Raw genomic sequence first — 16,793 nt, 5'->3', positions numbered from 1 at the left:
AAAACTCTGAATTATGGAAATAGTTAAAGATTAATGTTGCATCTTAATTTGAATATAAATTTCAGAGTTTTTCCTTCAAAACGCATCTTGTATAAGATGAGTAAACTGTTCTGCCTCAATTTTTTAAAAATGCTGGAAGTATACAAACAACCTTGCATTTATATAATGTCTTTCTTGACCACTGGATGTCCAAAAAGTGCCTTACAACCAAGGAATTACTTATGAAATATGGTAATTGTAGTAATTTTGGGAAATGCATCAGCCAATCTATGCACAGCAATATCTCGCAAGCAACAATCTAATAATGACCAGAGAATCTGTTCTAGTGATATTGATTGAGGGTTAAATATTGGCCAGGTCACCAGGGAAAACTCCTCCGATTTTCTTTGAAATACTGTCATGCGATCTTTTATGAGTCCTTGAGATGGCAGATGGGGCCTCCGTTAAAGATCTTATCTGAAAGATTGCAGTGCTCCTCAGTACTGCACTGGCATTTTGGTCTTGGGTTTTCCTTAAGCCCTGGAAAGGATATGAACTTTAGAACCTTGTGACTTAGAGGTGACAGTACTGCTAAGTACTGAAGTATTTAGTCTTCAGTTGACAAAGAGAATAAGCAACTCACTTGAATTGTTCACCTGAGGAAGGAGCAGTGATCCGAAAGCTAGTGATTTGAAACAAACCTTTTGGACTTTAACTTGACTTCTTACTGCACTTGAATTAGGTAATTGAAGCGGTGAATGGAGGGGAGCAGGATGAAAGCATCTTAAGAACACGCAGTCAATATCTGTGAAGGGAAAAGAGAAGTTATGATATTTTGAGTGGATATGTATACCTCATTGGAACTGAAATATTTCTGTTTTTCACAGGACCTTGGCAGCAAAGACCTTAAAAGAGAAAAAATTAGTTTTGTGTGTCAAATTGTCAGAGTAGGCCGCATGGAGCTGAAGGACAATAACACCAAGAAATTCACCACAGGACTGAGAAGACCCTTTGGAGTGGCAGGTAAAGGCTCAACAATACTATATAAAATATATTAATGACTAAACATGGGCTATTAAGTACTATAAACTTTATTAAATTACTTCCTTTAGGCAACTTTAGAATTTCCAACTAGCATAATAACATTACCACTTGCAGAGGTATTTGTAGAATTCTAAGCTCCCTCTGGTTTTATATTTGATAAATGCTCCTTGCCAATTAACCACAGGCAATGCAGTATTTAGTCTTCAGTTGACAAAGAGAATAAGCAACTCACTTGAATTATTCACCTGAGGAAGGAGCAGTGCTCCGAAAGCTAGTGATTTGAAACAAACCTTTTGGACTTTAACTTGACTTCTTACTGCACTTGAATTAGGTAATTGAAGCGGTGAATGGAGGGGAGCAGGATGAAAGCATCTTAAGAACAGAGTATGTGCTTGCCTGGGTGGCAACCCCTGGCATGGATTGTTTGGATCAAATGGCCTTCTGTTTCAGCATTATAACACTAATGCATTTCAATGTGTAGATGACCAGGGAACCTGGTAAAAATAAGACAACTCAAGAAAGCTCAGCTGACTTGGAGCTTAAATGTTGTAACAAATCTTGTGCTGTTCCTGCAAATCTTCCGATTTCTCCCCAATCAACCCCTCTGACTCTCCCCAACTACCTTCCCGACCTGAGCTGACTACATCCCCGGCCTGGCCACCCACGACAACCCGATTAACCCAATATGCAGCTTGCCTATCTACATCGCAAACTCCGTGCACACATCATGTACCCACTTCATACTTTTTTTTTTTTTTGATGGTCTAATATTTCTTTTAATGAATAGTTAGTTTCTGAGAAAAACATCCAACAGGCTTTTCAATTATTTTGTCATCTTCCTACAGCAGTACTATACCAATACCCACATTACTGGCATTGATTGCTTTAAAAAAAAAAATGTTTATTAAGAATTTTTAAACAAAATTTTCAACCATACAAACAAACCCCCCCCCCCCGTAACAAAAAGAAAAGAAAACTCGGATAGCAAGACATAAACATGGCAAATCAATATGATACAGAACTTTGTACATTAGATTCCTCCCGTACATATCGGTTTTCTGGATCATTTATATATTTTCCTGCTCAGATGCCCCCCCAGAAACCCCCCCCTTCCCCGTCCCACCCTCTTCTCCCCCCCCCCCCCCCCCCCCCCCCCCCCAAGAGAGTTGTGTGTCCCCCCCCCCCACCCCTCCTGGGTTGCTGCTGCTGTCGACCGAACTTCATCTAACGCTCCGCGAGATAGTCTAGGAACGGTTGCCACCGCCTGGAGAACCCCTTTTATCATTTATCCAGGCTTCCACAATGGGGGGCTTCGCATCTTTCCATACTTCCTTCACCGGGCTACCAGGGACTCAAAGGCCTCTTTCGCCTCTTGCACTCCCGGCTCGTCCGCTGCTCCAAATAATGCTAGCCCCCAACTTGGCTTGACCTGGGCTTTCACCACCTTAGATATAGCTCTCGCAACTCCCCTCCAGAACCCATCCAGTGCCGGGCACGACAAAAACATATGGGCATGGTTCGCCGGGCTTCCTGAGCACCTCCCACATCTGTCCTCCACCCCAAAGAACCTACTCAGCCTCGCCCTCGTCATATGCGCCCTGTGAACAACCTTAAATTGTATCAGGCTAAGCCTGGCACACAAGGAAGAGGAATTAACCCTACTTGGGGCATCAGCCCACAGACCCTCCTCAATTTCCTCCCCCAGCTCCTTTTCCCATTTACCCTTCAGCTCCTCTACCAAAGCCTCCCCCTCTTCTTTCATCTCCTGGTATATTGCCGACACCTTGCCCTCTCTGACCCATACGCCCAAAATCAACCTGTCTTGAATCCCCTGTGCCGGGAGCAGCGGGAATTCCCTCACCTGCCGCTCACAAACGCCCTCACTTGCATGTACCTGAAAGCGTTTCCCGGGGGTAGTCCAAACTTCTCCTCCAGCCCCGATGCTCGCAAACGTCCCAGCAAAGAACAGGTCCCCCATTCTTCTAATCCCTGCCTGATGCCAGCTCTGAAACCCCCCGTCCATCCTTCCTGGGACAAACCGATGGTTATCTCTGATCGGGGACCACACCGAGGCTCCCATCGCACCCCTGTACCGTCTCCACTGCCTGCAGATCTTTAGCGTTGCCGCCACCACCGGACTCGTGGTGTACCTTGTCGGCGAGAGCGGCAGCGGTGCCGCCACCAGTGCCCCCAGGCTCGTTCATTTGCAGGACGCCATCTCCAACCTCTTCCATGCCGCCCCCTCTCCCTCCATCACCCATTTACGGACCATCGCCACGTTGGCTGCCCAGTAGTAGCCACCCAGATTCGGCAACGCCAGCCCTCTATCTCTACTACGCTCCAGGAACCCTCGGGGTCTTACTCGCCCACACAAAACCCATAATGCTCCTGCCATCCCTCTTTAAAAAAAGCCTTGGTGATCACAATTGGAAGGCATTGGAATACAAAAAGAAACCTCGGGAGGACCACCATTTTAATCGACTGTACCCTGCCCGCTAGCGAGAGTGGCAACATGTCCCACCGTTTAAAGTCCTCCTCCATCTGCTCCACCAGCCCTTTTAAATTAAGTTTGTGCAGGGCCCCCCAGCTCCTAGCTACCTGGATCCTCAAGTATCGAAAGCTCCTTTCAGCCCTCCTCAGCGGTAGGTCGTCTATCCCTCTTCCTGATCCCCCGGATGCACCACAAAGAGCTCACTCTTCCCTACATTGAGCTTGTAGCCCCAAACTCCCTTAGGATCTGCATGACCTCCACCATCCCCTCCACTGGGTCTGCCACATACAGCAACAGGTCGTCTGCATACAGCGACACTTGATGCTCCTCTCCCCCTCGGACCACCCCCCTCCATTTCCCAGACTCTTTAATGCCATGGCCAAGGGTTCAATTGCTAATGCAAACAACAGGGGGGGCAGGGGGCACCCCTGCCTTGTCCCTCGATACAGCCGGAAGTACTCCGACCTCCGCCGATTCGTAACCACACTCGCCACCGGGGCTCTATATAGGAGCTTAACCCAACTAATAAACCCTCCCCTGAACCCAAACCTCCGCAACACTTCCCAGAGATACTCCCACTCTACTCGGTCAAAGGCCTTCTCCGCGTCCATAGCTGCCACTATCTCCGCCTCTCCCTCCACCGATGGCATCATAATCACATTTAGGAGCCTCCGCCCATTGGTATTTAGCTGCCTGCCCTTTACAAATCCGTCTGGTCCTCGTGAATCACCCCCGGGACACAGTGCTCAATCCTCGTAGCCAACACTTTTGCCAGCAACTTAGCATCTACGTTGAGGAGCGAGATCGGCCTATACGACCCGCATTGCAGTTGGTCCTTATCCCGCTTCAGGATCAAAGAGATCGTTGCATCTGACATTGTCGGGTGCAGGGTCCCCCCCACCTCCCTTGCCTCATTGAAAGTCCTTACCAGCAACGGGGCTAACAGGTCTACATACTTCTTATAGAACTCCACCGGGAACCCATCCGGTCCCGGGCCCTTTCCTGCCTGCATGCGCCCCAGTCCTTTAACCAGCTCCTCCACCCCAATTGGCGCCCCCAAACCAACCACCTCCTGCTCCTCCATCCTCGGGAACCTCAGTTGGTCGAAGAATCGTCGCATCCCCTCTTTTCCCCCTGGGGGCTGGGACCTATACAGCTCCTCGTAGAAGGCCTTGAATTCCTCATTCACTTTCACCGCACTCCGCACCGTAGTTCCCCTTCCATCCTTGACTCCACCTATTTCCCTCGCTGCCATCCTCTTACGGAGCTGATGTGCCAGCATCCGGCTCACCTTCTCCCCATACTCATACATCGCCCCCTGTGCCTTCCTCCACTGTGCCTCTGCCTTCCCTGTGGTCAACAGGTCAAACTCCGTCTGGAGACTTCGCCTCTCCCTGAGTAGTCCCTCATCAGGGGCCTCTGCATATCTCCTGTCCACTCTTGAAATCTCCCCCACTAACCTCTCCCTTTCCCTGCCCTCTCTCTTTTTCCTAAGAGCCCTGATGGAGATTAACTCTCCCCTGACCACCGCCTTCAGCACCTCCCATACTACTCCCACCTGCACCTCCCCGTTGTCGTTGGCCTCCAGATACCTGTCTATGCACCCCCGCACCCTCCCGCACACTTCCTCGTCTGCCAGCAGTCCCACATCCAACCGTCACAGCGGGCGTTGGTCCCTCTCCTCCCCCAACTCTAGTTCCACCCAGTGCGGGGCGTGGTCTGAAATGGCTATGGACGAATACTCCGTTCCCTCCACTTTCGGGATAAATGCCCTGCCCAGAACAAAAAAATCTATCCGGGAGTAGGCCTTGTGTACATGGGAGAAAAAAGAAAATTCTCTGGCCAAAGGCCTGGCAAATCTCCACGGATCTACTCCCCCCATCTGATCCATAATCCCCCTGAGCACCTTGGCCGCAGCCGGCCTCTTTCCGGTCCTAGATCTGGAGCGATCCAGTGCTGGGTCCAACACCGTGTTGAAATCCCCACCCATTATCAAGCTTCCTACCTCCAAGTCCGGAATACGCCCCAACATCCGTTTCATGAATCCAGCATCGTCCCAATTCGGGGCGTATACATTTACCAATACCACCCCCGTCCCCTGCAACCTACCACTCACCATCACGTATCGGCCTCCATTGTCCGCTACTATGTTCTTGGCCTCAAACGACACCCGCTCCCCCACCAGTATTGCCACCCCTCTGTTCTTCGCATCCAGCCCCGAATGGAACACCTGTCCTACCCATCCCTTCCTTAACCTGACTTGATCTGCCACCTTCAGATGTGTCTCCTGAAGCATGACCACGTCTGTCTTCAGTCCCTTTAAGTGCGCGAACACTCGGGTCCTCTTAACCCGCCCATTTAGGCCACTCACATTCCACGTGATCAGCCGGATTGGGCCCCCCCCGCCGACTAGCCATCTCCTATTTTAGGCCAGTCCCGTGCCCGCGTCTCCCACACCCTCCAGTCCCCCAGACGGGGAAACCCCGCCCCGACCTCCTCTTCCATTTTCAGTTCCCCCTTGGCCAATGCAGCAGCAACCCGATTGCTCCCCCCCCCCCACTCCCCGCTCGATCCAAATCTAGCTCTTTTGCTCCCCCATAATACTTCCGTAAGTCAGCTGACTCCTGCTGACCCTGGCTTCCCCCGCATTCCCGTTGACCCCCCCGTGTGGAAATCCCCCCTCCTCCTTGCGCTCCTCCATCCCCCCCCCCCCTCCCTAACGCGGGAAAAAGCCTGCGCTTTCCTGAGCTAGCCCCGCCCCATGTGGCCTTATCCCAATTCCCCCATCTCCGAGTCTCACCTCCCTCCAGCACCGACGCTCACATTCCTCACTGTCCCCCCATCAAAACCTCTTCCCCCATCCCCATCCATCGTTCCACCCGTGAAACATTCTTTACCCATATTTACAACCCTGTATACAGTCAACATCTCCCCCACAACCACAGTCCCTCAGTTCGAGTCCAATTTTTCCGTTTGGATAAAGGTCCAAGCCTCTTCTGGCGTTTCAAAATAGTGGTGTCGGTCCTGATACGTGACCCACAGTCGCGCAGGCTGCAGCATTCCGGATCTCACCCTTTTTTTATGCAGCACCGCCTTGGCCCGGTTGAAGCCAGCTCTCCTCTTTGCCACCTCCGCGCTCCAGTCCTGGTAGACTGGGATCACCGCATTCTCCCATCTACTGCTCCGCTCCTTCTTGGCCCATCTCAGGACACACTCTCTGTCCGCAAAACGATGGAACCTCGCCACTATTGCCCTTGGCGGCTCGCCAGCCTTGGGTTTCCTCGCCAGGTCCCGGTGAGCCCCTTCTAGCTCCAGGGGGCTCGGAGAGGCCTCCGCACCCATCAACGAATGGTGCATCGTGCTCACATACGCCCCAGCATCAGCCCCCTTCACTCCTTCGGGGAGACCCAGAAGCCGGAGATTCTTCCTCCTCGACCTGTTCTCCAGGACCTCGAATCTCTCGGCCCACCTCTTGTGCAGCGCCTCGTGCGCCTCCATCTTCACCGCCAGGCCCAAGATCTCGTCCTCGTTCTCGTTAGTTTTGTCCTTCACCTCTCGGAGCTCTACCGCCTGGGCCTTCTGGGTCTCCTTCAGCCCCTCGATCGGCAACAGCATTAGCGTCCCACTTCATACTGTACCCACCTAAAGCCCAGCCACTGCACGCCCTGCCGCCGCACGCCCTGCCGCCGCAAGCCCTGCCGCCGCACGCCCTGCCACCCTACACCTTGCCGCCGCAAGCCCTGTCGCCGCAAGCCCTGCCACTCTACACCTTGCCACCGCATGCTCTGCCACCGTATGCCCTGCCACCGCACGCCCTGCCACCCTACACCTTGCCACCGCACGCCCTGCCGCCTCATGCCCTGCCGCCGCAAGGCCTGTCGCCGCAAGCCCTGCCACTCTACACCTTGCCACCGCACGCTCTGCCACTGCACACCCTACCACCGCATGCCCTGCCACCGCATTTCATACCACCGCACGTCCTACCGCCTCACGGCCTGCCGCCGCAAGCCCTGCCGCCGCAAGCCCTGCCGCCGCACACCCTCCCGCCCACGGCACGCCCTGCCATCTCATGCTCTTCCATCGCGCGCTCCGCCACCGTGCGCCCCGCCACCAAGCGCCCTGTTAACGCACGCCCTACCCACCGCACGCCCTACCCACCGCACGCCCTACCCACCGCACGCCCTACCCACCGCACGCCCTACCCACCGCACGCCCTACCCACTGCACGCCCTACCCACCGCACGCCCTACCCACCGCACGCCCTACTCACCGCACGCCCTACCCACCGCACGCCCTACCCACCTCACTGTTAAGTAATGGATTAAGAGACATTGCAATTAGTTGTCTTATTAAGTATCCATTAATTGACACTGATATGTAAAGGGGCTTCAGGTGGTCTCTGTCAGGTCATCTTTGAATCTTTGGCATCTTTGAATCTGTCTGTATATATGTTTCTGGAACAGACCTCTTCATTCACCTGAGGAAGGAGCGCGCTCCGAAAGCTAGTGACATCGAAACAAACCTGTTGGACATTAACCTGGTGTTGTAAGACTTCTTACTGTGCTCACCCCAGTCCAACGCCGGCATCTCCACATCAGGTGATGTGTAGTTAGAGTTTTGTGCAAAGGCTGTTGGAATGAAATAAATGTGCGTTTGTGAAGAAGGAACAGAACTTTAGACTCTTCATATCACAGCAACTTAAACGTCTAACAATTAGTAGCAGAGGATGGTTGCTGTGTAAACGTGAAGGGTTGAAAGATACAACTTTTCCAGATCAAACCAAGGAGTGAGTGAGAAAAGAAAAAAAAAAGGGATATATGGCTGAACCGAGGATAAAGATGGCTGGATATGACTATCCTCCCTTATTTTCTGAAAGGGAATCGTACGACCAATGGAGAAGTGCAGTAGTTATGTGGACTAAGGTAACTGCTTTGGGAAAGAGAAAACAAGGTATGGCATTGGCTCTTTCTCTACCATATGGCAGTAAAATTTGAAACAAAGTGCTTTCTGAGCTGGAATTGGAAGAGTTAGACTCAGAAGAAGGTCTGGAGACTTTATGACATTATATAGATAAGGTTTATAAGAAAGATGACTTGTTCATTGCGTATGAAGCATGGTCGGATTTTGATAAGTTCCAGACAATGGAGGATCTCTCCATGGAAGACTATATAATGGAATTTGGCAGACTATATAAATGGCTGCAGAAACACAACCTGGAATTTCCACAGTCTGTGTTGGCCTTTAAATTACTTGACTGCTAGAGTGAGCAACATGGATAGGCTCCTGGTTTTGACAGGAGTTCAGTTTACTGATAAGGATACCTTATTCGAACAGATGACAAAAGCTTTACAAAAGTTTCTGGGGGAACATTTGATTCCGATGGCTCTGATGGCCCAAATAGGTCAGCCTGCAATAAGGCAGAATATGGAAGATACACTACTAACAGGATGGCGAAATCGTATGGCTACGAACAGGGCTCAAGACTATAGAAGGAGACCGAGATGAGGAAATTATGAAGACAGAAACCCAGTTAGAACCTACAATAGGAAGATGATCCCCAGAAATGCATTGGGCATGATAAATCAATGTTTTCCATGTGACTCTCAATACCATTATGCTTTCAACTGTCCAACTCGTTATGATAGAGTGATTGAAGCGGCACATGACACGGAAGAGTCAGAAGAGGAAAAAGATAGTGACCTGAAAGAAGGCAGTGTCCTATTGACAAGCAGTTTTACGCCGGTAATGAGAGTGTTGGTTGCAGAATCCTTCAACTGTGCTGTATTGGACAGTGGCTGCACATCTACTATGTGTGGAATTGACTGGTTAAAATGATACCTGGACTCTTTGAATGCTGAAAATCGTAACAAGGTTAAGGAATTTGAAAGTTCCATAAGTTTCAGGTTTGGGGATGATAATACACAGAAGTCGCTGAAAAGAGTGATGATTCCTTGCAATATTGCCGGAGTGAATCATTTCATTAGCAAGGATGTTGTATACCTTTGCTTCTGAGCAGACCTTTGCTTCTGAGCAGACCGTCGATGAAGAAAGCACACATGAAACTGGATATGGAACAGGATACGGCAACAGTTTTTGGAAAGACGGTGGACGTACAATTTACACAGTCGGGACACTATTGTATTCCATTACTGACAAATAATATTTCAAGTAGAGTGGTTAAGGATGTGTTAATGGCAGTTGAAAATGGGACTTTAGCTGATAAAAAGTTTGTGGTATTAAAACTGCATCGGCAATTTGCACATCTGTCTCCTCGGAGGCAGAAAATTTTATTAAAGGATGCAGGGGTAAGGGATGACGACTATCCTAAACCGATAGAACAGGTTAGTGACCGCTGTGAAGTTTGTAGGAAGTACAGAAGGACACCAGCACAACCGATAGTAACCCTACCTTTGGCTAGGGATTTTAACGACATTGTGGCCATGGCCCTTAAGATCTGGTATAAAGCAAATAATGTATTTATTTTGCATTTTGTAGATTTAGCAACCAGATTTAGTCAATCAACGATTGTACGAAGTAAAGAAAAGAGAGTAATTCTGGATTAAATTGTGGAAAAATGGATAGGGACATGAATGGGTCCACTGGCAAAATTCCTTACGGACAATGGGGGAGAATTTGCTGTGATGAGTTTAGGGATATGTGTGAAAACATGAACATCAGAGTTATGAATACGGCTGCAGAAAGCCCATTTAGTAATGGTGTCTGTGAAAGAAATCATATGATGTCATCGATGACATGCTTCGGAAAATTTTGGCAGATCAACCAAATTGCAGGCTAAATTTAGCTTTAGCATGGGCAGTACATGCAAAGAATTCATTGCAGATGGTTGGGGGCTATAGTCCTTATCAATTGGTGTTTGGAGAACTCCTAAAATTCCGTCCATTTTGGATGACCAGCCTCCAGCTTGGGAGGGGACTACAATTACCACTGGTTTTGCTGAACATTTAAATGCTTTACATAGCAGTAGAAAAGCTTTTTTGGAAGCAGAAGTCTCTGAAAGAATTTGCAGAGCTTTAAGACATAACGTACGGCCATCAGATGCCGTTTTTCAGCAAGGAGGCATGGTATACTATAAGAGAGACAATTCTAATGAATGGAAAGGCCCAGGGAAGATCAGAGGCATGGATGGCAAACAATTATTTTGCAACATGGTAATGAAACTGTTAGGGTACATTCATCAAGGATAATGGGTACAGATTACAAATTTTCAAATTTAGACAGAGCAGACAGACATGACGAGGAACCAGAGTCATCTAGTACCCATGTGTTACAGAACTATGAGGACCAATTAACTGATATAGACTGGGTTTCTGTGGAGGAACGCAACACTTCTGATGAATTAGAACAGGCCATTTTTCCAAAAGGACAACTGCCAAAAGTTGGTACAAAAGTGACATACTTGCCTGAAGGGTCTAGTCAATGGACGGATTCAACTGTGATTAGTAGAGCAGGGAAGGCCACTGGAAAGTATAAACATTGGTTGAATGTACAGCATTCAGGGGAAGGAGTCAAGACAATGGATTTGGAAAACAAAGTTCAAAAATAGAGGGCACAGAAACACAGTACCAGTTCAGATAGTACATCGGATAGAGAACAGGTCCGCAGGAAAAGGTCGAGAACTATTGAAAGGACATCCCACAGCAGAAGGGAAAGATCAAGCAGTAGCAGTACAGAACGAGATACCAGACGAGAGAGGGGGCGTAGTTTATCAAGATCTCGGAACATGAGTAAGACTACGAATACTAATAGGAGTAGAAGCCCACATGCACGTGAGATTTTGGTGGCTTCAAATAAATTAGATGAAAACGTTATCAAAGAAGCTAAACAGCAAGAATTGCATAGTTGGAGTGAATTTGGGGTATACACGGAAGTACCGGATAAGGGACAAAGAGCGCTATCCCACAGATGGATTTGCACGGAAAAGGTTCTTCCGGATGAAAGTTATAAGGCAAAGGCCAGGCTTGTGGCAAGGTGATTTGAAGAAAACGTAGATCAGGATTTAAGGGTAGATTCACCGACAGCAGGAAAGGTTATTTTAAAGATCTTCTTGGCTCTATTAGCCACAAAGGTATGGGAATGCAAATCTATAGACATAAAAGCTGCCTTTTTGCAGGGGCATCAGCTCCAGAGAGACATTTTTCTCTGTCCTCCTATAAAGAAGGAGCTAACACAGAAGGGGTACTTTGAAAGTTGAACAAATGTGTATATGGATTATTCATATGGTATTTTTCGGTAAGGTCAGTTTTGTTAAAGTTAGGCTGTTGCCAGTTGAAAGCAGATCCTGCAATGTTTTGCTGGCACTATAAAGGAAATCTTTCTGGCATTTTTATGACGCATTTCGATGATTTTTTGTGGGGTGGAACTAGTGATTTTGAAGCTATTGTAATTTCTGGTTTGAGGAAAGAATTCAGTGTTGGAAGTCAGGCTTCCGGTGCATTTAAATATATTGGACTGGAAATTGGACAGACTAAGTTAGGGGCAACTTTACGTCAGCAATCTTATTTGGAAAGCATCAGCCCAATAGCAATTAGTCGTGGCCGAGTTTCACAAAAAGACGCAATGGTTTCAAAGATCGAAAAAGAGCAACTGCGAAGTTTAATTGGGCAACTGAACTGGTTAGGTAGACAGACTAGACCGGACGTGAGTTTTGATGTCTTCGAGTTGAGTACAAAAATGAATGATCCCAAAGTGGAAGACATAATAAGAGCAAATAAAGCGTTGGCCAAACTAAAAATGCAGGAGTGTGTTTTGAAGTTCCTGGTTTTAGGTTACCGTAGGCACTTGAAACTCATAGTTTATAGTGATGCGTCCTACGCATATTTATGTGATGGGGTTTCAAGCGCAGGAGGTTTTATAATTTTCCTTTTGGGGAACAATGGTAAATGTTGCCCGCTTGTGTGGGAAACAAAGAAAATAAGGAGAGTGGTAAAAAGCACTTTGGCTGCTGAGACGTTAAGCCTTGAAGCGGCGGTGGATATGGCCTTTTATATAAGTATGATATTGACAGAAATTTTGGGATTAGGGGATTTGGGTAATATATCTTTTGACTGTCACATTGACAATAAATCCCTGTGGGAAAATGTGCACTCTACAAAAAGTGTCAATGAAAAGAGGTTACGGATAGACATCACAAGTTTGAAGCAGGTGTTGGACAGAGGGGAAATAACAAAAATTAGATGGGTCGACAGGAGCTATCAACTGTCAGACTGTTTTACGAAAAGAGGGGCGAGTTCACAGAAACATTTGGATATTGTTAATGAAGGGCGCTTGTTTCTGTGACTGTTTTTCTTCTTCTTTCTTGTCCAAACAAAAAAAAAGGGGGGGGAATCATGTGTGTGTTCTTGAGTTTCTTGAAATTTTGTTTTCACCTAATTTTTTTTTTCTCCAAGGAAGGGGAGACTGTTAAGTAATGTGTTAAGAGACATTGCAATTAGTTGCCTCATTTATGTTAAGTATCCATTAATTGACACTGATATGTAAAGGGGCTTCAGGTGGCCTCTGTCAGGTGATGTATAGTTAGAGTTTTGTGCAAAGGGTGTTGGAATTAAATAAATGTGTTTTGGTGAAAAAGGAACAGAACTTTAGACTCTTCATATCACAGCAACTTAAACGTCTAACACTCACGCCCTACCCACCTCACGCCCTACCCACCTCACGCCCTACCCACCTCACGCCCTACCCACCTCACCCCCTACCCACCTCACGCCCTACCCACCTCACGCCCTACCCACCTCACGCCCTACCCACCTCACGCCCTACCCACCTCACGCCCTACCCACCGCACGCCCCGCCACCGCACGCCCCACCACTGCACGCCCTACCCACCTCATCTACTCACATCACGCTCTATCCATCATACCCACTTACCCATCTACCTCCCTACTTCATCTACTCATCTCACCTCTACCCACCTCACCCTCCTTTCATCCTAACCACTTACCCGTACCCATCTCACCCACTTAACTACCTAATTTGGCCCATTAATTAGTATTCAAATTGGATCTTTAAACTTACTATCTGGCAGCTAATACCATAAAGAGAGGGCTTTTTTCAGTATGCTGCATCTGAAGTCAGATTGTCTTAAACGTAACAAGCTATGTGCAATTTTCTGACTGATCTGTGTCAGATGCAGAAGTTTTGATGCTGCTTGGAACATTTGGGCGTTTAGTTCAGTTGGCTAGATGGTTAGAGTGTGGTTCAGAATGAGGCCAGCAACTTGGGTTCAATCCCTCTACTGACTGGTGGTTCATTGAGGCCTGACTCCTTGCCATGTTCCATGCTTGATATATAGTAGTGCTCCTCAAACTACATAACAAAGTGTCTCTTTAATGGTGAGAGATGCCCATGATTCCTTGTGGACTGTGGATAACTACTTACTTTTAAAAAACATATTTAATAATGGATTTTATTATCATGTCATTAGATTTCTTCAGTTACCTTTACATTTCAGCAGGGAGCTGTCAATGTGCCTGGGAATAATTATGATTTCTCAATAAAGTGGATTATGACAAATGATTCATCTGGATGCATGGGCATCCATATGGGAGAGCATTTTACATATATTTATATAAAAAGGATATTGCACTTTGCAAATTACTGTTTTCAAAAGTCGTCTCTAAAGATTTACATACTTTGTGTATGACATCATCTGTTCAGCTGTTTGATATGGTACCACTTTGAATTTCTAAATAATTTCTATATAATACATTTCAGAAGGGATCCTAGTCAGTGATGCGGCATTTAGCTGCTGAGAAAGCACTAATAACTTAATCCCTCATCATCTCTCAAAAGCTGCCTGAATTATTTATTGTATTCTCAATTTTTTTTGTTGATTAATTTGTTTTCTTGAGTCGTCATGGTCCCAAAAATTTCAAATTTTATTTTTTCATGATAAGTATAGTTCACGCTCCAGTGAAATGTATTTTTTATTTGTATGAATCTTGAACATTTTGAAAATTAGGTTTCAATTCTTCAATATTTCTATTGGGTTTAAAGGCTGCAGAAACACAATCAGACATAATAGTGCATAAGGGAAAATCAGATCACTTCTATTTTGAAGAATAACCCTGAATACAGCATAACACCATACACAAACGGGTATCAGGTGCACGTTTAAGTAAAATGAGAGACTTCTGCGCACACTGGTCTGGCACAGACCAAAAATCACCAATATATGGGGTAAGTGAATAGAAGTCAGTAATTCATGTGCTGGTGACCTCATCCTGCCAAAAATGAACATTACTTGACTGGATTCTACTTTTCATTCATTTCCGCATCAAGCAAAGTTAATGCAAGCTACATTCTTGGAAAAATGTTGCTGTTGAAATTGTTTACATAGGTTTTAGAGTGATTACTTTAGAACCAAAGGAATGTATTAAAAATGAAACATGATAGCAGTTTTTACACCTGTTCCTTTAAATTGTTATACAAATATTGTATTTAGAACTAATGATATCCAAAATTGGCGGACCAGTGCTAAGTTTATCATCCAAATGTTCCTGGATGTAAATAGCATGAGGCAGCACCCCAAGGGTCGCCTAAATAAATAAAACTGTTTTGAAAGGAAAAGGTCGAATGAGGTGCGTAAGATTTAGATGGAGTCCCCGGGTAGGACAGCTACCAGTACCGTATGTCCCCTACCCGAGCGTTTTTGACCAGCGGGGGGGTTCCCAGGCAGGGCGGGTCCCATGCCGTTTCTCCACTGCCTGAGCAACCGACAAGAACGGGCAAAAATGTAGTCATCATGGTGGGGTTGCTGCTGTGATTCTACCATCAAATCAGATCGGGCATCTGGCACTTGAACCAGTACCAGGTGAAATGCAAGTGCTGCGCTTCTACCCTCGAATCAGAACGGGCGTGTGGTACCCTAACAGGTATCAGCTAAAGTGTCTGCAGACAAGCTAGTTCCACTGAACAGGTGTCCGGTCTGCTGACCAGGTATCTGCAGATAAGCTAGTTCTGCTGAACAAGCGTCTGGCATGTTGACCAGGTATCTGTGGACAAGTTGGTACCATTGTGGTATCTGTGGACAAGTTGGTACCGCTGAACAAGCGTCTGGCCGCGGTGGGGGTGTTGGAAAGAGCTAAAAGGTTTCAGGTGAATGGGTGTGTGATGGTGAGAAAATTCTCCTGTCGGACGAACAACACTTATACAAACATACAAACAACGTAAAACATCCTGCAGGTTCCATCAGGAAGGACAACACTTTTCCCCAAGTGTTTCCTTTAAATCATCATGTGGACACCTCAGTTCTCTGTTGCGAACAGGGTCGCCAAAGGGTTGGCGGATTGGGTGTCTGACTCGGGGTCGTCCCCTTCTCCCGGGTGCCAAATTCTGGAGTGAATTAATGTTGAAAGGGCTGCGTGGTATGAGTTGGGGTTGCCCTCGTCATTGCGGACGAGTCTGTAGGAGTTGTCGCGGTGCCAATGGCTTTCGTCAAGTTGTGTGGGGACAAAGTCGGGGTTGTCCGTATGGTTCGATGGTCGGTGGTGTGGTTTGTTTAAGAAAGTGATCAGGAAGGGATCACTGGAGTCGAACTCGGAGTCGCTGGGTGTGGGTCCAGGATAGTAGGGAGGCGTGATGTGGCTGTCGTCAGAGTCACAGTCGCTGTCTGCTGCTGCAGTCTGTGGGCGTTCCGGGGCGGAGCGTAAATGTTGAGGGTGGAGTCGAGGGGGCGAGTCCGTGTCTGGGCTGGACGTGGTGGGGGTTGGTGTGCTCATGTTGGCTGTGGGCGGGGTTTGGTCTGCTGCGTCAAGCATGACGTGGTGGGTGTGGCTTGACTGTGCTCCATAAGCTTATAACTGGTTTATGTGAAACCACGCAGTCTTACCATTTGGGTATTTGATTTTATATACCGATGGGCTTACTTTATCCGTAATGGAGTACGGACCCGAGTATTTCGGAGACAGAAATGTGCTGGGGTTATACACAGACAACATCACTTGTTGTCCTATATTATACTCCGTTGCATGTACTGCCTTATCAAAACAGGCCTTGCTCTGTTTTCTTTTAGTGCCCAGTTTAACAGCGGCTGCGAACTGAGCTGTTTTTACATTTGCAAGTAATTGTTCAACGGCTTTCTCGTGGGTGAGGGCCGTAACTTTAGGGCTGGTCAGGTCTAAACCCAACAAGTACTCTGTCCCTTTCATGGGGCGTCCGGTCATGAGGGTGTGTGGGGTGTAACCTGTGGAGGTGGAAACAGTGTTACGCAAAAACATCAGCGCAAAGGGGAGGACAGAATCCCAAGTGGTGGTGTTCTGCT

The 16,793-nt window shown here is 47.4% G+C and overlaps 1 protein-coding gene across 1 annotated transcript in view; it reads left to right on the top strand.

Annotated features, from left to right (window-relative positions):
• dock1 (dedicator of cytokinesis 1) overlaps positions 1–16,793 on the top strand; it is an 850,868-nt gene that overhangs the window by 75,923 nt on the left and 758,152 nt on the right. The window contains exon 7 of the mRNA XM_072479204.1: positions 867–1,002. Coding sequence (XP_072335305.1) covers positions 867–1,002 — 136 coding nt within the window. The remainder of the gene's footprint in view (positions 1–866; positions 1,003–16,793) is intronic.

This window comes from Scyliorhinus torazame, chromosome 16 (assembly GCF_047496885.1).
Source record: "Scyliorhinus torazame isolate Kashiwa2021f chromosome 16, sScyTor2.1, whole genome shotgun sequence".
In the NCBI taxonomy this organism is placed as follows: domain Eukaryota; kingdom Metazoa; phylum Chordata; class Chondrichthyes; order Carcharhiniformes; family Scyliorhinidae; genus Scyliorhinus; species Scyliorhinus torazame.
The sequence above is the reverse complement of the archived record's forward strand: the minus strand, read 5'-3'. Positions and strand labels throughout refer to the sequence as shown.